Genomic DNA, 20,536 nt, shown 5'->3' with positions numbered 1-20,536 from the left:
TGCTGAGAGCCCCAGGCTAAGTGTAACCCAGGACTGGAGAAACAGTTACAGGAGAGAGACAGATGGAAAGGTACGACCAAGTCAGAAGGTATAAAACAGGTGAGCATAGACGGACACATATATTACTCGGTACGCACAACACATTTTCAGAATAATTGTGCTTCAGATTATTTATATACTGTTCATTGAAGGTAATTTTCAGTAAAAATGTTTGGATAAGTTTATTGATGAATATGCCTGTTTATATCCAAAGGACCATTTTATGTATTGCTGCAATAAAATATCTAATTGTATAAAATCTTAAAATTTTAAGATGCTTGAGGAACACGAAAAGTTATCCACGGTCATTTGCCTTTTCACGTCATGTCATTTATTCTTAAATTACAACCAAATAGGATATGTCGTGATATGTTTAATTACAAACAAAATAATTTACCTTCCTTTTGACACAATGTATTCAAATCGGTATATGTATTAACGTTGCTGAACTTCTGCACATTTTCCCCCTCTGGATCGCTGATCAATATCAATAATTATCAAAATGACAGCTATACATTGGAACAATGTAAAAACCGGTTTTATTTCTTTCGAAAAAGTTCAACTCCAATATAAAAATAGCTAAAACGATTTCTTGGTCGCTAAACATATACCTTAACATAAAAGAATTTGAAAAGAGGATATATTTTTAATGATTCTCTTTTTTTTTTAATTAATAAAGTCAGACATTTCTATATGATACGATACACAGACCCTCATATGTAGACCGGTACCATAGTCTGGATAAACCGGAAGCGCATTTTACCTGTAGCTTGATTGACAGTTGCGTTGACCGCTCATTTGATCATGTTGCTTGGAGGACGTCTAGGTCCCGCCCCCACCGAGAGGCGCGAACTCTGACCCCTGGCGAAAAGCGCCTGGAAGAGCGGTGCTGTATTTCTGCCTCCTCCGCAGAGACGAGCGAGGTCTCCATTTAAACGCGGCTGAACGCCGAGGGATGAGATTTGACTCCTCGCGTTGGTGATCCGGCTGCAGAATAGGGCTTCGCTCGTCTTGACAAAGTACAGCGATCGTGGAGACGGGAGGGAGATTAAAAAAATTGGAGCGCGGAGGAAAAAATTACGTGGCGCTTAGAGAATAATACTGGCACGTAACAGGGCGATAAGTGCTAACGTTAGCCGCAGCTAGCAAACATGGCGAGCGCCTCATACCACATCTCCAACCTGCTGGAGAAAATGACGTCCAGCGACAAGGATTTCAGGTACCCGCGCCTGGAAATATGCACCCCGCTCTTAGACTGCCCTTCGTTAGCAAACTGCCCCCGGTTTTCTAACACTTTTCTGTAGACGTAGGGACGCTCTTCAGACGCAGGTACCCGGCCGGCTGGACGTGAAGCCTCGCTTAGTAGGCCCAGCCTCTGTTTATATTTTGGGAACTCATTCGTTATGGCTAAACTATTAACCGTACTTATTTGAGGGTTAATCATTATTGTTTTTTCAGATGTTTTTCTTTATTTTAATCTCCTTTCGGGTTGCAACCCCAAACACGCTTCGTTTCACCGCGTCGTAGTAGAGGTGGAAGGCGGCGGAACGGGGCGCGTTAGTCTGGCTGTGGCTGTGAGCTTGATGGCTCCTGCGGAGCAGCGTGGGTCGGCCGGTTTGGCGGTGTCCCGCCGTCGCCGACCGGCCGCCCTGTCTCAGCCGGGGCAGGGTCTACGGTGAGCGGCACGGCAGGATCTCTGCAGGCTGCTGTTGGATGGCAGGCGTGTTCATTCGCACCGAGACTGACGGTTGTAGTTAGATATCCACTAGCCTGTAAAAGTAATTCTAATACTGTGCAGGGTGACGTGAAGCACTTGGTGCTAATTAGGCCTTTTGAGAAGGTAACTGTCACTGAAGGCGTGTCTCCTATGTGGGTATGCGGTCAAATGTGCGGCTTGTTTCTGCCAAGTTCAGCTTCTTTTTTTTTTTTTTGCATTCCCCATTCCCCTTTATTCGTGAATTGGGTATTGTCGATTTTATTTTTGATAATTCATTCGTTAAACATCCCTTTCAAATAAACATTCGGTATTGCCCGAGTGTGAAATGGTGAAATGGTCTGCCTGTCCAATGGAAGTTTCTTACCCTGCATTATTAGTCTAGGGAATAGCAGGGCCATTCGTGCCTGATGTACTTCAGATTTGTTAGCTGCACTAAAACAGCACAGCCTTGACAAAAACTCCAAATCCTAAAAACGATCGTCTGCAATGTGTATTTATCATCAATACTGCATACGGTATTTACGTTCACGCTGGTCGGTATTTAATTACTGCGTTAAAACGACACACAACTATAATGCCACTATGGGCAGGAAGTGCTGTGCTCTTTGATAGGAGTCCCTGATTAGTAGTGGGGGGATAATTGTTGCGTTTTCTGTCAAACTATATGAAGATCATCTAAAGTACAAATTTTATGGTGTGCAAGATAGTAAATGTTAATCTGAACGAACCGAGCTCGGGTCCGTAAGAAATGACTCAGATTTTGCCCGTTTATGTGTCCTTGACTGTAACGCCCATCCGTCTGCTGCTTTGCAAGCTAAATGTAACGACGGTAGTCATTAAGGGCGATTAAAACACAGCTGTCACAACCCGCCAGCGATGTTATTTCAATGTCACGTTTAAGGCAAAAGTAGGAGGCTGAGTCGCGCTTTTGAAAAGTGCAGTGCGACAAAAAATGTGTACTATTGATGTGGGTGGATGAAGCCGGTCTGACTTTAAATTCTTATCACAAGGAAGCGACCCTTTTCAGAAAGGCTGCTTCATTCTGCAAGCACCGCAGGTTGATGAAGATGGGCCTTGTGCTGCATCTTTCATTTTGAGACGAGGTCTCAGTGTATGAAACAGACTGTGATTGGGGACAGAGGCCCTGTGGTGCTCCTGTGTGCAGCAGCGCAGATAACGCAACAGTCCAGCAATGCAGATGGCAGTAATGGCACACTCTGATAGATCAACAGTGAAAGTGACAAGCCAGTTTGCTGCTCTGTCACATGATTTGTACCCAAGTTCTGTCTCACGCTGGATTGTTTTTGTGGGTTTGTAGATTTTGGACGTGACTCTTCATAATTTCATTAATAAGTAGGCTGAGTGGGGAATGCATTGTCAGTGTTTTGCAGGTCGCATGTGTTTTTGGGCCGGTTCTGGGAAATTGAGGCTGGAACAGCAGCATTTTAATGTTGTGCACAGCAAGAGAGGGAGAACGAGGTGCGGGGAAAGCCAGGCGTGAGCTTTAACAGTTTGGTGCATCATTGTGTGGTGTTAAAGATGTTAGTCAGTTACTGTGTGCAGTGTTGAGGTGGCTTAGGTGAACTGTGAGTGGACTCTGGGGGATGTAAGCGCATCATATATGCTGGTGTGGAGTTTGGTGGTATTGGAACGAAGGCAGTTAGAAGTAGCTGTCATAGATACTTTTGGCTGCCAGTCGATGAAGGTGCGCGTCAGGGCCTGGTGCACGATGCGAAACCTGCTCTCACTAGTGCAGAGTTATTGCACATTGAATTCAAGCGCCAAAAAAGATGGATGGATCTGCAATATATGGACAAATGTATTGGTACACCTGGCCATTACAACTATTGGAAATTCTGTGATCTCCCTAAATCCATAAGTATCAATATGGAGTTGGTCTCACCTTTGCATCTATAACTGCTGCCACTCTTCTGGGAAGGCTTTCCACACGGTTTTGGGGTGTGTCACTGGGAATTTTTGCCCATTCATCCAGAAAAGTATTTGTGAGGTCAGGCACTAATGTTGGACCTGAAGGCCTGACTCGCATCTTCTGTTCTAGTTCATCCCAAAGGTGTTTGGGGTTGCAGTCAGGTCTCTGTGTGGGCCAGACAAGTTCTTCCACACTAAACTCTCGCAACCATGTCTTCATGGACTTGCTTTGTACACTGGGGCACAGCCATGCTGGAACAGAAAAGGGCCTTCCTCAAACTGTTCCCACAACGGTGGAAGCATATGATATAATTCTCCAAAATGTCTTGCTATGCTGAAGCATTAAGAGTTGCCTTCACTGGAACTAAGGGGCCTAGCCCAGCCCCTGAAAAACAACCCCATGTCATTATCCCTCCTCTACCAAACTGTACAGTTGGTACAGTGCAGTCAGGCTAGTAATGTTCTGCTGCCATCCACCAAACTCAGACTCGCCAATCACCAGTGGCTGCGTGCTTTAGACCAGCGATTCTCAATCCATGGGTCACAACCTAAGTTTGGGTCCCAGCAAGTTCTGAAAGGGTCGTGCGGCAGAGTTGGAAACGTAAACATTTTAAAACCAGCAAGCTCCTATGCTATGATAAGATTTCTCAGCCCCAATCCTAGAATTAACCTATATAAACCGGTCTTGGGTCTGCAAATGCTTCATGCAAAACTAGTGAACACTGAATCAACCCAAGAAGCCAAACCACAGATGCTTAATTCAAAATTCACTGGCATGTTCAGTCAAATGTGTGCAATAGGCATTGATTGGTGTGAATCTCAGAGTGCCCTGCGTGCTTGTTCGTAGTGTTAATTTAAACCTGTACTTGGTATAGGGTTGCGATTGAGCAGGCATGGTAAAGAATGGGTCGCGGCGTAACAAAGGTTAAGAACCACTGCTTTAGACCACTCCATCCGACACCTGGCATTGCATTTGTTGATGTGAGGTTTGCATGCAGCTGCTTGGCCATGGAGGCTCATTCTATAGGGCTCCCAGTGCAGTTTTTCTACTGGCGTTTGGAGCTCTGCAGTTAGAGCCAACAGAGCGTTGACAACTCATGCACTATGCATCTTAGCGCTCAGCGACCTCACTCTCTTACGTTACGTGGCCTGCCTCTTTGTCTCTGTTGTTCCTGAACGATTCCACTTTGCAATAATACCACTTACAGCCGACCGTGAAATATCTATGAGGGAAGAAATTTCACAAACTGACTTATTGTGAAGGTGGCATCTTATTACTGTGCCACACCTGAATTCACTAAGCTTTTCAGAATGACCCATTCTTTCACAAATGTTTGTAAACCAGACTGCATTGCTAGGTGCTTGGTTTTATATATTTGTGGCATTGGGTCTGAATGAAATGCCTGAATTCAGTGATTAAGAGGTGTGTCCCAGTACCTTTACCCATATAGTGTACCTGAAAGCACAGGTGCCTGACTACTATTACATGCAGGCTCTTATGCCCTCGACTTGTGGATTGAGCAGATGTTAAATTTGTCATTTAGCGGATTGAATTTAAGTCACATGTGATTGTTCATTGCCGTTCACTGAAAGGGAAAGCCGACCCAAATGACAGTGATTGAAATGTGGAGTAACCAGTCGGGAGTCTTTGGCAGTGATGAGTCTGCTCTTTTTCTTGCTCTGTTGTTTACCCATTGGTGTAGAATATATATGCTTGTCAATGCAACATTCATGAAATGCAGTTATTCTGTATATGTGGCCTTTTTTTGATGTTTTATTTTAATATGCTTTTAACAGTATTGGCACTAATTGCTGTCCTGTCCTTAAGCTCAGTTATTTTTTTTCCCAATTTGAGATGAGCATGCCTGAAAAATGTCAAGGAGCCATAAATTACCATGACACTAGCAGCAACTGTACCGATCAAAATGGAGACATTGATTGATCGTTTATCCTGTGGAATGGGTAGGCTTTACACCCTCCTCAGGGTTTTGTATTTAATTAAGAATATGCAGGATTAGGCCTATACTTGCAGTTCTTGAGTGAACTTTCTGGTGTGTCCTGTTTTGATAAGTTGTCGAGCTCATAAAATCACTTGGGGCGCTGTTCATCTCAGTTCTTCATTTTGCAGTTATCCTTCTGTCTTGCCAGCTGTCTCACAATCCCCTCTGTGGCAGAACTGTCATCCAATTTCTGTGCAGCTGGATGGGATTGTGTCCATGGAGTATGAACGTGTTTCCCGCTGCGTGTTGCAGAGATGATACATGGTGTTAATGCTGAGGGTTTTCATGTGTTCCTGTCCGCTCTGTCTCTCCTGTCAAGTACTGGGTGCATGTAGTCATTCAGTAGCCTTCCTTCTTGAGGGTTGCCCTAGTCAGGTCTTCCAAGGTTTACCTTTGTTGGATAAGTAAGCGCATCTCGGAATGTGGACCTTACTGGGAAGTGTTCAGGTTAAGTGTCTGTGCCATATCTGCCTTTTTAAAAAAAAAAAAAAAAAAAAATGTCGATTTGTGAAAATCCAGCCAGCCTGATGTGTTTTATTACTCGTAGATGTGTATGTGTCTAATTATTGTGTGATTCCCTCCAGGTTCATGGCCACAAATGACCTCATGTCCGAGTTGCAGAAGGACTCCATAAAACTCGACGACGACAGCGAGCGCAAGGTGGTCAAGATGATCCTCAAGCTGCTGGAGGACAAGAACGGAGAGGTGCAGAATCTGGCCGTCAAATGGTAGGCGCTGTGTACCTCGGCGGCGGTCTTCTGCATTCTGGGTCACAATGTGGTTTGGGGGAAGCTCCCCTCTCTAAGCCTTTAGCATGGCAGCTAGCCCTACTCCAGAGGGCAAGTCCCATCTTCATATGTGGTGTTTAGTGCATCCAGCAACCTGTTATGCTCTTCCTCAACCCATTGGTCACTGTGCGTAATTAATATAATTGCTTAAATTAATATTCTCTATCAATATAATTTCTTTATAGTTGAAAAGGGCATTGTTTAACACATAAATAATAATAATAATTGATACTTTATTGATCCCCGTGGGGAAATTGTTTTTACGCCTCCCTCAACTTGCTCTTTGTAGAGCAAGCTGTCCGCTTGCTCTAAATGAGATCATCTGGATGTTTTTCTGCTCTGCCTCCAGTTCCTGGTGCATGTTGTCTAACTGCTTGCGCAGTTGTACATTGTGCCGGGTAGATAAACGGCCGTGTTTAGAGCTCAACAGCTAGGCAACGTTAATGTCAGAAAGTGGGAGCCTTTATTCTGTAGACGTATCTGGCAGGATATACTTTCCTTTGTTCAGTTTGTCAGGAAGGTTACTGTGACGCCACAGTCGATATTCAGGAGAACAGCATTAAGTATGAAATGGATCAGTGCTGTTGTCAGATTCACATGAACATGTGGTTTATCACAGAACGCAGGGTGTGTTTATTTTTTGTAGTGTCGTTTTGATTGTGAATCCCTGTCCCCTGAATTTTTGCATGGTGTGTTTTCAGTATTTGCTTTAGAGATGCTTAAGCGGTTCTGCATCGCTTTTGTTTGCCGGTCAATGGATCTACCGGCGCATGAAGCTTACACATGTTTTGCTGGAAGTGACGCTGCTGCAAATTACCGGGTGTTTTTTTTTTTTTTTTTGCTCCATCTACTTTAATGCTGTTCATTTTGCTGTCTCTGCTCTAGCTTGGGGCCCCTCGTCAGTAAGGTGAAGGAGTACCAGGTGGAGACCATAGTGGATACACTGTGCACGAACATGCTGTCCGATAAGGAGCAGCTCAGAGACATCTCCAGTATCGGCCTGAAGACCGTCATCGGGGAACTGCCCCCAGCTTCCAGCGGTGAGTGTCATGGTGCCTCCCCATGGAGCTGGGGAGCGAGCGTGGGTCCAGGGAGCAGCAGAAGGGGGTTTCTCCACCTCCGTTTAGAGGGGAAGCACCATCCACAGGAGCTGCTGGATGGACAGCCCAAGAGCTGTCCTAATGACTGCGCTCAGTTTCGTCGGTCACTGAGATCTTTGAGAGTTCTTTGTGTTCCTTTCATGATATCCATGTAACTGGAGATGGAGCAGTGTCTAGGCATTGCGGCTTGGAGGAGATGGTTCCCGGCCGTGTTTGGATACTGTAAGCTGACTGCTCCCCCCCCCCCCCCCCCCCCCCCCCCCCACCCCCCCCCCCCCCCCCCCCACCCTAGGCTCTGCCCTCGCCGCCAGCGTGTGCAAAAAGATCACGGGACGCCTCACCAGTGCCATAGCCAAGCAGGAGGATGTGTCCGTGCAGCTGGAGGCCCTGGACATCATGGCTGACATGTTGTGCAGGTGCAGGGGTTGGGGTGGGGTGGGGTGCGGTGCACGTCTGCCTGTCTCTTCTCTTTGGTGCCGGTGGTCTGAGAGTGAGAGGATGTGACAATGGCATCTGCCTGTTGAAATGTGAACACTTCAGCTGTTTGTCTGTGTTTATACTATTCCGGAGCACCAAGGACACATCAAGGTCACTGCCAGCTTTAGTGGTGCTTTCGGTCTCCTGTGGCTGCCCTGATCCCCTTTCTCGGCTGTGGGCGATTCATGGATGTCTGTGCTCCGGTGGGGGGGGGACGGGGGGCAGGCACGATTGCAGGCTATCTTCTAAACCGAGTGTCACTGTGTCACCCCACCCCCTCGCAGACAGGGCGGCCTTCTGGTGAACTTCCACCCCTCCATCCTGAGCTGCCTGCTTCCCCAGCTGACCAGCCCCCGCCTGGCCGTGAGGAAGCGCACCATCATCGCGCTGGGCCACCTGGTGATGAGCTGCGGCAGCCTGGTGTTCGTGGACCTGATCGAGCACCTGCTGTCCGAGCTCTCCCGCAACGACACCATGTCCACCACGCGCACCTACATCCAGTGCATCGCCGCCATCAGCCGGCAGGCCGGCCACAGGATAGGTGAGGCAGTGAGGAAGCGTGCCGTCTATGGTGCTTCTGAAGGGCTGCGTCACTGGGGGCAGCACCGGCATAAATGTGTCTTATTTCACAGATGTTTTAAAATGATAAATTTACCCCCCACCCACACTCTTCCTCAGTTTTCACTCCGGGAATCTTCAGATATACCGTAATAGCTATATTTACCACATCACATCTGGTTGTTTGCTGCATGTTTTTAAAAAAAGAAAAATTATTTTTAATATCACAAGTGACTTTTTTTCAGACAGCATTTCTACCTGCTTATTGGTCAAACCTTAGCGGGTTTCCCCATCTGATTGGAGCAAATAGTTACACGCCCCTGTTGTTAACCCCTCTGCTGCTGCTACGCAGGGGTGTGTTGAGGATGCCTGTTACCCTGGGTCTGGAGGAAGCTGCCTTCTCGTTTACCTATATAGAAATTTTAAATATGCTTTATTTTTGTCTCTGTGGTGCGGCTTTGGTTTATCTTAACAGGGGATGATGCAGCTGTGCCGTTTCATGGCTTCGTGCTTCATGTTTACCCCTGAAAGAACTGGAGTCGCCGTTACGACTTTCCATCTGAGAGTATACAAGCGGGCCAGCCTGGATACCCCTGTGTCCATCTAACAGCAGAGCCAGCGCTCATTTAGTGATGTTTCTCTGGGCCTGATGAGTCTTGGCAGCCCGTCGCTACCCGAGCAGAGGATTTTTCGGACTTTTCTAAACCAAAAGGACGGCGAACACGGCAGCAATTAAGATGCACGAGATTTGGTGCCAGCCGTCACATCCACTGTGTGGTTATCTGTTTGCGTTTTAATTAAGTTTCTTTCTCTTTGAAAGTGCCCCCTTACAGTTCTATGCCGTCTGCTGCACATCCCCCATGTTCTTATTCTGCTGTAGCCTTTAAAAGTAGTAGATGTGGTGCCCTCTTCCCATAGCGGTGCTCTTCTGACCCGTGATGTGAAAGATCAAACTCGGGGCCAGTTCAGACATTTGTTAATTGATCAGCTACCACAGCCCGATTTAATTTCATTTCCCATATCTGCCCAGTTTATGTCAGTTTCGTCGATTGTAGGGTTCCGTCACGCTACAGAAAGCCTGAGGCACGTGGCTTGAAACAACAAACTATCAAGATGTCAGCCATGTGGAATGTCTTTAAATTGGAAACTCAGTGGCCTCACAACTACCTGCAATGTTTGCAGAGCCGTCTTTTCAAGGGGAGGTAGCAACAGAGTGTCATTTAATATATTGAATCTAATTAGGCACTTGCAGAAACATCGTAAGCATGAATACTGCAAAATCGTGAAGCTTACTCAGCCGAAGAATGCAGCGATGCCTGCTATTCGTGTATGTATATTTTAAATGTGTGTTAAAAGATCAGATCGGGGACTCAGAATTGGTAGGGATGTATATTCAATGGATTGCATTGGGGTACCAGAAAATTGTGACATGCCTGCTTCTGACTCTTGGGTGATGTCTGAAAAGGCGTCATTCAGCCTATTCATGCGTAACGTTCCTCTGAATGAGTCTGCGCCCGTGTGTCTCCCGGCAGGTGAATATTTGGAGAAGATCATCCCATTGGTGGTGAAGTTCTGCAACGTTGACGACGACGAGCTGAGGGAATACTGCATCCAGGCCTTTGAATCGTTCGTCAGAAGGTCTGTTCTCTTTTTCCCTCACTGACTCATGTCAGGGGTCTAGTGGCAGGGCACCGATGCCAGTTGTCAGCACAGTTTAATTGAGCTGTATAGTATCAGCGCTTGTGGGAACCGCCTTGTGTGTGAAATCCAGTGAGGTTCAGTGCTCGGCCAGCCATAGAACTGCAGGCGTCTGATAGGCCGGAGCGGGCTTATCTGTCTCTGTAGAGCAAACCTCGCAGCTCAGGCTCAATCATCAAGTGTTGGCCTCGAAGACAGACACACTGTGGCTAATAGCACCCACCTGCGCCCCCTAGTGTATGCCCGCTTGCCCTGCTTTCTTCCTAGATTCCCCTGCTAGCTTTTTTTTGTTTTAATCTCTTAGAACACGTGCATTTTATCGGTGTGATCGTATATGCACGAGCCGGTAGATCAGCGTGAAAATCAAATGGCAGTGAGATGGAAGCGCAAGCGGCTTTGAGCTCTCAGGCATGCTGCTGCTTTCATGCCGCTAATTAAGTCTCTTTCGACAAACCAAAGGTTCTCTCTATGGAGGCATAACAAAGATTTCTCCTGCAGATGTCCGAAGGAAGTGTACCCTCACGTGCCCACCATCATCAGCATCTGTCTGAAGTATTTGACCTACGACCCTAACTACAACTATGATGATGAAGACGAAGATGAGAACGCTATGGATGCCGATGGCGCGGACGAGGACTACCAAGGTGCGTAGATTGCCAGCCGAGATGTCCAGTATCTGAGCCCCCACCGTGGCACTGATGGGCTGTCTGGGGGGCAGGGGAGAGCATATAAGCATCTTGGAACGGCTCCCTTGGAATGCCTGTGCTTGTCATTCTCATTTGAATGCTCTCTCTGCTGAGTTAAACGCCCTTCTGCCACTTAACAGTAACTGATGCAGTCTCCTTCCTGATGGTTATAAACTGCGTGCTGCAATGTCCATCGATCTGTTTCCTTTGACGTACCTTTGCTGCTGTTTTCTGGGCCGATCGATGGTGTTTTGTCCTCCCTTTTTGAGGTTCTAGGCGTACTCTTATCTGCCAGGTGTAATCCTCTCTCAGATGTTGCCCGCACTTTGTCCTCTCTGTGGTTGAATATTTACAGCTACGTCTGAATCACCACCCTGTCCAACCGTGACATTTTTGTGGCCGGGTGGGGTTCTGTTCACACCCCCCGGCCCACCAGGTCACGTTTTACTCAGCGAATCGATTTTCGTTTTTTTTTTTGTGGTGCCTTTTTAATAATTCATGCAGCCAGCTGTCTGCTGTGCTGTAAATGCCCTCTGGGGGTCGCCAGCTGTGGTATATGATGAATCTGTCTGAATTATGATAGGGGCCCCTCCCCGCCCCCAAAGCTGCCGCCCTTAAAAGGCATTATGGCTGGGGGCAGGAATAGGTAGTGCAGTGTAATGGGTCTGTCAGAAGCAGATTTTGCCATCCAGCTCTTGCCTGAGTTTTGCTGCCGTGTCTGAAAGCTCCATCCTCCGCCTGCATGGCCTGCTGCTGTTTCTCAGGAATTCCCCCCGGTTTGCTGGGCTGAGATCCTGTGTGTTTCGCACATCTCTGCGCCGTAACGTGCCCGTTCGCCTTGGAAGTGGGAGGAAAGGTTTAGTGAGATGCTCAGCTTGGGCTGCATACAGATTTCTCATCACAGCAGAAACTGCCCCGTCAGCTGGTGCGATTTTAAGCTGAATAAATCTCCCTCCCTGTAATGATGTGACAATTAAAAAAAAAATAAAATAAAGTAGCATGCGATGTGTGCTGCCATGAGTCGGGATTCTCCTGGGTTTGTTCTGTCCTTTGCTGTCTTAAAGTCTGAGTGAGATTACCTCATGGACAAAAAAAAAGATAAAGCCCCGCTTTTGTCAGCCGCAGTGGGTTTCTTGGCTCCCCCCCCCCCCCCGCAGCTGTGATTTGGGATTTACTGCTATATGGTGAGATGCAGCCACATTTGGGGGGTGCAGGGCCACAGGCTGTGCTCTGTCCCTCCCTCCCTCACTCCCGCCTGGTCTCATACGCCTCCCCCTACCCCCCCAACCCCCACAGGCAGCGATGACGAGTACAGCGACGACGACGACATGAGCTGGAAGGTGCGGCGGGCAGCCGCCAAGTGCCTGGCGGCGGTGGTGAGCACGCGGCATGAGATGCTGCCCGAGTTCTACCGCACGGTGTCGCCGGCGCTCAGCGCGCGCTTCAAGGAGCGTGAGGAGAACGTCAAGGCCGACGTCTTCTACGCCTACCTGTCGCTGCTGAAGCAGACGCGGCCCGCCCAGAGCTGGCTGTGCGACCCCGACGCCATGGAGCAGGGCGAGACGCCGCTCACCATGCTGCAGAGTCAGGTGCGCCCCCTGCTGTCCGTGCCATGCCTTCTGCATGTCTATGTGGAGCTTTGCTGGAATATTCCATCACCATCAATCAGATAGCCTGTGCTTTTAAACTGGCACACATTTTCCTAAGTTTGTGTTTGTGATTAGCTGTCACAGGTAAGCCTTTGAAATTAGAAATGCAGGCCTTTGTCAAAATATTAAACATGAATAATGTAGATAAATAACTTAATAGATGCGATGATACGAGAACATAGGACTCTGGTATGAAGGATCGTTCCCCTGAAGCCCCCCTGCACTGTTCGATGGAGTCGTGAGGCTGCTTGGTGTTCCTTCTGCAGCTGAGCTGCCTGCCTGCATGTTGTGGCTGCAGGTGCCTATGATTGTAAAAGCCCTGCACAAGCAGATGAAGGAGAAGAGTGTGAAGACCAGGCAGTGCTGTTTCAACATGCTGACGGAGCTGGTCAATGTCCTGCCCGGAGCCCTCACCCAGCACATCCCCATGCTCGTCCCGGGTAGGACTGCCCACGCCTTGCTTTGGCTCTTAGAGGCTGTTTGGGGGGACGTTTGTCACTGATCAGGAATGTCGCAGGGATGATTTTAGGATGTTTTTAAAGGTGGAGAGCCGTAATCCATACAGAAGGCACAGCCTCATTATTAGCCAATGATATGTTTTGAATCTGTGAATGATAGGGGAGGAGGCTCTGTGGGGCCAATCCGCATTCAGCCCCTGATAAGTCAAAATAATGGCTGTAGATGTTTATGGTTGATGTATATCCTTGGCAGGAATCATATTCTCTCTCAACGATAAATCCAGCTCCTCCAACCTGAAGATTGACGCCCTGTCCTGCCTCTATGTGATCCTGTGCAACCACCAGCCCCAGGTCTTCCACCCCCACGTGCAGGCGCTGGTACCCCCTGTAGTAGCCTGCGTGGGGGACCCCTTCTACAAGATCACCTCGGAGGCCCTGCTGGTCACGCAGCAGCTGGTCAAGGTCATCCGGCCGCTTGACCAGACGGACGCCTTCGATGCCTCACCCTACATCAAGGACCTCTACGCCTGCACGATCAAGCGGCTCAAAGCAGCCGACATCGACCAGGAGGTGAAGGAGCGGGCTATCTCCTGCATGGGCCAGATCATCTGTAACCTGGGCGACAGCCTGGGCTCTGACTTGCCCAGCACCCTGCAGATCTTCCTAGAGCGGCTCAAGAACGAGATCACCCGTCTGACCACGGTGAAGGCCCTCACGCTCATCGCTGGCTCCCCGCTCAAGATCGACCTGCGGCCCATCCTCAGCGAGGCCGTGCCCATCCTCGCCTCCTTCCTGCGCAAGAACCAACGGGCACTGAAGCTGAGCACGCTGGCGGCGCTGGACATCCTGGTGAAGAGCTACAGCGACGCCGTGACGCCGGCCATGATCGACGCCGTGCTGGCCGAGCTGCCGCCCCTCATCAGCGAAAGCGACATGCATGTCTCCCAGATGGCCATCGGTTTCCTCACCACGCTGGCGCGCGTGCACCCTGGCTCCCTGTCGAAGATCGGCGGCTCCATCCTGGCCGAGCTCATCGCCCTGGTGCGGTCTCCCCTCCTGCAGGGCGGCGCTCTCAGTGCCATGCTGGAGTTCTTCCAGGCCTTGGTGGCTACGGGCACGGCCAGCCTAGGCTACATGGACCTGCTACGCATGCTTACGGGCCCCGTGTACGCCCAGAGTGCTGCGCTGGCCCACAAGCAATCATATTACTCCATCGCCAAGTGTGTCGCGGCGCTGACCCGGGCCTGTCCTGCCGAGGGCCCTGCCGTGGTGGGCCAGTTCATTCAGGACGTGAAGAACTCGCGGTCCACTGACTCCATCCGGCTGCTGGCCCTGCTGTCCCTGGGAGAGGTGGGCCACCACGTGGATCTCAGCGGGCAGCCTGAACTCAAGGCGGTCATCCTGGACGCCTTCTCCTCCGCCAGCGAGGAGGTGAAGTCAGCAGCCTCCTATGCACTGGGCAGCATCAGCGTGGGCAACCTGCCGGAGTACCTGCCCTTCGTGCTGCAGGAGATCTCGGGGCAGCCCAAGCGACAGTACCTGCTGCTGCACTCGCTGAAGGAGATCATCAGCTCGGCGTCGGTGGCCGGCCTACGGCCCTATGTGGAGAGCGTGTGGACGCTGCTTCTGGCGCACAGCGAGTGCACCGAGGAGGGCACCCGCAACGTGGTGGCCGAGTGCCTGGGCAAGCTCACCTTGATAGACCCAGAGACACTGCTGCCAAGGCTCAAGGGGTACCTACTCTCAGGTAAACCAGCAGGGGGTGACCTAGGGTGCATGAAAGAATCAGCCCATGGTGTGATTTTTGTGTGCTTTGGGAGAGAATTGTGTCTACTGGGTTCAAGAAGGGTGAGGAGCCCAAGAAAGATGGGGCAAAGATGGTGCTACTGTTTAAAGGCCACTTGCTGGTTATGGGTAGGCTGTGCGGACTGCCGTGGAGGTGATCGTGTTCTCGATTCAATTCTTCCAGGGTCATCTTATGCACGGAGCTCGGTGGTGACTGCTGTGAAGTTCACCATTTCTGATCACCCACAAGCTATCGATCCTCTTCTCAAGAACTGCATAGGTATCTTGCTTTACTTGCCTCTCTCTTCAAGTTGAACAGTTCCTGCAAAATGTACCTTTGCTGCATATTAAATGGGAATGAAGTGTGATTCTAAAGTGTTATCTGCAGTATCTTAAAATAGGTTTTCTTTTGCTAGAATAAGTTGATCTGCAGAGAGTATTGTCATTGGACAGAGCTGCATGAATGGTGAATGGACTAGTAAGGTTCTGTAACTCGTACCAGGTGATTTCCTGAAAACGCTAGAGGACCCTGACCTCAACGTCCGAAGGGTGGCTCTGGTGACCTTCAACTCGGCAGCTCACAACAAGCCCTCCCTCATCCGAGACCTCCTAGACACCGTTCTTCCCCACTTGTACAACGAGACCAAAGTTCGCAAGGAGCTCATCAGAGAGGTGATTACCCCTCTGATGGAGTCACTGGAGGCTGCCTCTGTTATTTAGGTTTCTGCAGCATTTTGAGCCTCTGGCATTCCTTGAATTTCAGGTGGAAATGGGACCATTCAAGCACACTGTGGATGACGGGCTGGACATCCGGAAGGCAGCCTTCGAATGCATGTACACACTGCTAGACAGCTGCCTCGACAGACTAGATATCTTTGAGTTCCTCAACCACGTGGAAGATGGGCTGAAGGACCATTATGATATCAAGGTAATGTTGACCACAGCTCCTGCATCGTGTTGTGAAAGGTTATCAAGGCTTTATAAGTGATGGAGATGACCAGAAGATATTGGTGCAGCTTTTTAGTTGTGGTGCAGGAAGTTACTGTCAGCAGTAGAGTTGGCACCTTGAGCGAGTACATTCTGCTGGTCTCTTTCCCCAGATGCTCACATTCCTGATGCTGGCCAGACTGTCTACGTTGTGCCCAAGTGCAGTCCTGCAAAGGCTTGACAGGCTGGTAGAGCCACTGAGGGCTACATGCACCACCAAGGTCTGTACACTGTTATGTTCTGACTCTCAGTAGACTATGTTCATCCTCCAATGAGCTTGCTGTTTGCCTACGTTATCAGTGTAGCCTTCAAAAAACAGCTCTCGCGGTCATTCTTCTCTGCTGTTAATTTGACACATCCTAAATTGTTTCTTCAAGTATTCAGTGCTTCAGGCGAAGCGTGTCCTGTATAGGAGGTCAACACACGTCATCTTTGCTTGTAATTCCTGCCCTCCTTACTGTGGGCCTGACGGAAACTGCAAATGTTGTGCCCGCAGGTGAAGGCCAACTCAGTGAAGCAGGAGTTCGAGAAGCAAGACGAGCTGAAGCGGTCAGCCATGCGGGCAGTGGTGGCGCTGCTCACCATCCCCGAGGCGGAGAAGAGCCCCCTGATGAGCGAGTTCCAGTCGCAGATCAGCTCCAATCCCGAGCTGGCGGCCATCTTTGAAAGCATCCAGAAGGACTCCTCCTCTGCCAACATGGAGTCCATGGACACCAGTTAAAAAAAGGAAGAAAAACACAGTATAAAGAAGAGAAATTCACCCATTTCCATAATTCAAAGCCTTGGGGACCCTTTTAATGTTCCATGCATTGCACTGAAATATCGGTTTAGAAAAGATGAAAAAAAGCAAAAATTTATTCAAGAAAAACAGTGATAAGCCTTAGAGCTTAAACAAATGTCCCCCTCCCCCATAAGAACTGTACGGCTGGCCACTTGTTCACAATCACCTTTTTTTTGTCTAGTGTTTATATTTACGGGAATCTGCAGCTCTGCGTAGGTACTTCCATGGTGCATTCCGAGGTTGAGTAGCTTGCAGTGAGATGACGACAAGTTTTCTAAGGTTAGCTTTAAGGTGCTGGTGGAAGAATGAGAGAGAGAGAGAGGCGATCGGGTTTCTGACGTTTCCGTTGTTTCTGGACCACCTCTTTTGTTTTGCATTTCTTGTGCTGTTTGCTACCTGTTCTTGGCAGGTTTTGTTTTGTACATTTCGGTATCACCCCCGACGCTGACGACGGCGGCCTTCTGGTCCGAGTGTCAGCACGAGAGCCGGTGGCGGGAATGTGAGGGAGGGTCTGCTTTGTAGGATGTGCCGCATTAAAGACGTACGGTGTTCTTGGGGAACCACTATCTGAATGGTGTTTGTGTGGGCGAGGGGGCATTTCTCTCCGCTTACAATGGTGAGGAAACCTAACCGGTAGGATGGGGACGCTCTCGCTAGGCCGCACGACCCCCTGCAGTGGTGACTATTAGAACGGCACTCTCCAGAACGGGCTTAGTGTGAGACAGGCCTAGCGCAAGGAGCTCATTCCGTACAGAGAGTAGAGCTCGTCCGTTAGCCTCACCTCTATATTAGTGTTTTTCAGTGTGTCACCTAAACGACACTGGGAACAAGCCCCCAAGTGGTGTTTGTAGCAGGAGAGTGGATCTTTTTTGTTTAAATCCTTTTCACGAGTTGATCATCAGTTCTAACCAATTTCCCAAGCGCAAAAAAAACGAATCACTTAAATGATCAGCGTATAACCCTCTGTTATAAAAGGCCGCTTTCTCCCCCATGCGGCTGCCCCCTCATTTCTATGGAGACCAGGTTAAGGAAGTCAGCGGTTTAGTCGGTCATTCCCTCTGTGGTTTAGGACCAGTGCGAAGAACGAGGCTTCAGGGCTCTGAACCTGCTTGTTCTCTGGAAGAACGCCATACTCCTCTGTGTTGTGGAGAAGGGTATGTTGGAACATACATCTCTCATATCTGGAAAACCATCCACCAAGAAAGAGTAATAAAGTGTATTTCTGCCTGCTTTCAATTGCCTATATGCCACATTTTTACAATTGTCCTTGTTAAAGGTGTGTCAAATTAGGAACAATACAAGAACCTACTGAATTTTGAAGATCCCCCCTCAATTAACATGCAGTGTTTTATTTTAAAATCTTAACTAAAAATTGACATTTAGTGTCCAGAGTTACTGTCCTGAAGCACTGTTAACAAAAGCCTTCTCCTGTGTGTGACTGACAGACCCCTACCGTATCCAAAATTGTAGGAGAGAATTTAATATTGGGGGGGAGGGAACTTAATTGAAATACAAAGGTCTGTTTATTGGGGTAGGCTGGTGTTTGATTTTGAGTTAGAGTGTCTGATTACGTATGACACTGTGCTGCCCAGGAAGTTGACTGATGATTCTGTTTCTGAACTGAGGAAACTGAGTTGAGCCATCCTGTTGACTAGCTGGCCACCCTAAATGTTTGAGCTACGAGAGCTGGAATCGGTTAGCATGGACATATAGGTCCAGCATTACGGCTGATGGGGATGGATGCTGACCTTCATGCTGTTTTGTGGCTCTTTTGCCGGGGGGCGGCGACATTGATGTCGGGGACAGTCGAGCTCCTGCTCTGCCGCCGCTGCTTGGGCTCTGCTCGTCGCTCGGTTTCTGCTGCTGATGAGAACTCCAATTTCATTTTCCACACTAATGAGTTCCACTAATAATTTTAAACACCAATTTGCCGCTTCGTAATTTACAATAAAGAGCGAGGGATAATGGCGGTCATGGTGGTGAGTCCGTAATGGAGACCGGAGTGGGGAACTTGGCCCCCTTTCAGTGGGGTGTTCGTACCCTTTAAACGCCAAGGTCTCGGTAACAGATTGCAAATGCCTGTACTTTCCTGGTGCTTCTCTGTTGGGGAGTGAGGTTTTGTATGTGTTGAAACCCACCGATTTCAATACTCTCGGTTTTTTGACCTCCCAAAGGTCGTATGACTCGTGCAAGGCAAATTTTTGAAGATGAATGTCAGGTGAAAAGCTGAGAGATGCTGACCAACGCTCTTTGGTACTTGCCTCTGCGTCTTGTTGATGGTGTTCCTCCTGGGCTTAAAGTAACAGCCACCGCTGGAGCTCTGAATTTACTCTTGGACGTGTGCGCCGTGTCTCCATGCTCTTCTGCTGGAGGAAATACATGCCGACCCACTGCTGGGTCCCATTCCAATCTCTCGAGAGCTGCTTTGAGTTACTGCTGGGACACCACTATGTGGAGCTGAGACAGCGTCTGCTTATCGAGGCTTTGTCCTTTGAGATGGATGACAAATCTAAAACAAACTTAGGTAACAGGTTTTCCATGAATGTTTGGAGCCCCTCAAAGTGCCCTAACTTTGGCTGATGTGAGAGTTCAGTTTTTCACTTGCGATACCAGGGGCATCGCATTGTCCTGACCTGGCCATGGAAATGACCTCTGCATGTGTTGATAATGTTGGGGGTCCAGAGGCTGTGTGGGGTTTTATTCGTTCCTTTTAGGTACTTGTCTCCAGAACAGTGTTTCTCCTAAGAGCCTCTTGCTAAGTCTTCAATTTGGGTACTAATCATCACCTCCATTTGGAAGATCTTCGCTTGCCATGGTTGCATGTCAAGGAATCTGTTACTTTGGTCCGTTCATCTAGTCACCTGTTTGTAATAATGAATATAAGCTCCGCCTCCAGTGACCTTATCACAGAGGATGTTCAGAGCCTGAAGTCCTTTACAGTGGGGAGCTGGTCAAACCTCTGGGAACAGCCAAGGCTGGCTTTGATTTCTACAGCCTGGGAGATGGCAAGCCTATCTAGTGATTCTCTATAGAGTGAGACCTGCAAATGAATGACACTGCTCCTGATTCTGCTTAATTGGTAATCAATAGTATACACATAGTTACTGCTGAACACAATTAGCGAAATATCTAAGGGAAGGGTGCAGGACGGGGTGTAGTGGGAGTGGCACAAAATCAAGGTTCCCCTCCCACATCTATCGACGGCCTGTGTTGTCATGCACACCCCTGCATTTTTGATGTGGTACCTCCTTGAATTCTGTTAGAACACCGTTGTGGTTTTATCCTCTGGGCTATCCCCATGCGATTTTTAAATTGGGGGGGGCTTCTGATGTCACTCCTGAAATGTGTACGGTCTCATCTTGCTCTTGATGGTTATTTGCCGTGTTGCTCTCTCCCCCCGCCCCGCTGTTTATCGAGCGTTTTGCAGGTGCGTGTGGGACAGCGTTTGTGCTGCCTGACGCATTTTCCCGGCATGCAGATTTCCCCGCAGCCTGCCAGTAATCAAAGTTGAGTGGTGATGAAGCGGATTCTGTCATCTGCATGCTGCTGGGGGGGGGCGTCACCGCAGCTGCAGCCTCTTAAAGGCTCCGGCACACCCCAGCCCCCCCCCCCCCGGGCGCTTCTCCTTTCCGATGCGCGTGAATGACCGGAGGCCACTTTGTTCAGCAGTGTCTGCTTTTTATAGCCCTAATTGAATGTGATTTAAGATGGAAGATGGATTTTCCCTCATCCGCCATAAAACAGGTGTTGCTTGTACAGCAGTTTGTAACTGTTAATGTAGCGTAGGTGAAACTGGATTTTCTGTTAATTCTTAGTTTGTCTGCCAACATTTTATTGGATAAATAAATCTTGCAGCTTGAGTTCGTTAGATTTATACATTAAAG

The 20,536-nt window shown here is 48.8% G+C and overlaps 1 protein-coding gene across 1 annotated transcript; it reads left to right on the top strand.

Annotated features, from left to right (window-relative positions):
- Positions 1-897: 897 nt before the first annotated feature.
- Positions 898-17,888, top strand: cand1 (cullin-associated and neddylation-dissociated 1). Its single transcript, XM_023826008.2, has 15 exons — positions 898-1,258; positions 6,270-6,413; positions 7,359-7,513; positions 7,866-7,989; positions 8,335-8,591; positions 10,141-10,246; positions 10,805-10,950; positions 12,289-12,581; positions 12,940-13,081; positions 13,353-14,846; positions 15,069-15,164; positions 15,387-15,556; positions 15,648-15,812; positions 15,985-16,092; positions 16,368-17,888. The coding sequence occupies exons 1-15, from the start codon at positions 1,191-1,193 to the stop codon at positions 16,590-16,592; spliced, it is 3,693 nt and encodes a 1,230-aa protein (XP_023681776.1). The 5' UTR covers positions 898-1,190; the 3' UTR covers positions 16,593-17,888.
- The last annotated feature ends 2,648 nt before the right edge of the window (positions 17,889-20,536 follow it).

Source organism: Paramormyrops kingsleyae, chromosome 1, assembly GCF_048594095.1.
Source record: "Paramormyrops kingsleyae isolate MSU_618 chromosome 1, PKINGS_0.4, whole genome shotgun sequence".
Taxonomy (NCBI): domain Eukaryota; kingdom Metazoa; phylum Chordata; class Actinopteri; order Osteoglossiformes; family Mormyridae; genus Paramormyrops; species Paramormyrops kingsleyae.
This window is presented reverse-complemented; position numbering and strand designations above follow the sequence as displayed.

Excerpts from the sequence above, each read along its gene's own strand:
- cand1 (XM_023826008.2), top strand. The coding sequence starts at position 1,191 with ATGGCGAGCGCCTCATACCACATCTCCAACCTGCTGGAGAAAATGACG. Across the intron at positions 6,414-7,358 it reads CAGAATCTGGCCGTCAAATG|CTTGGGGCCCCTCGTCAGTA; the intron begins GTAGGCGCTGTG and ends TCTCTGCTCTAG. Across the intron at positions 12,582-12,939 it reads TCACCATGCTGCAGAGTCAG|GTGCCTATGATTGTAAAAGC; the intron begins GTGCGCCCCCTG and ends TTGTGGCTGCAG.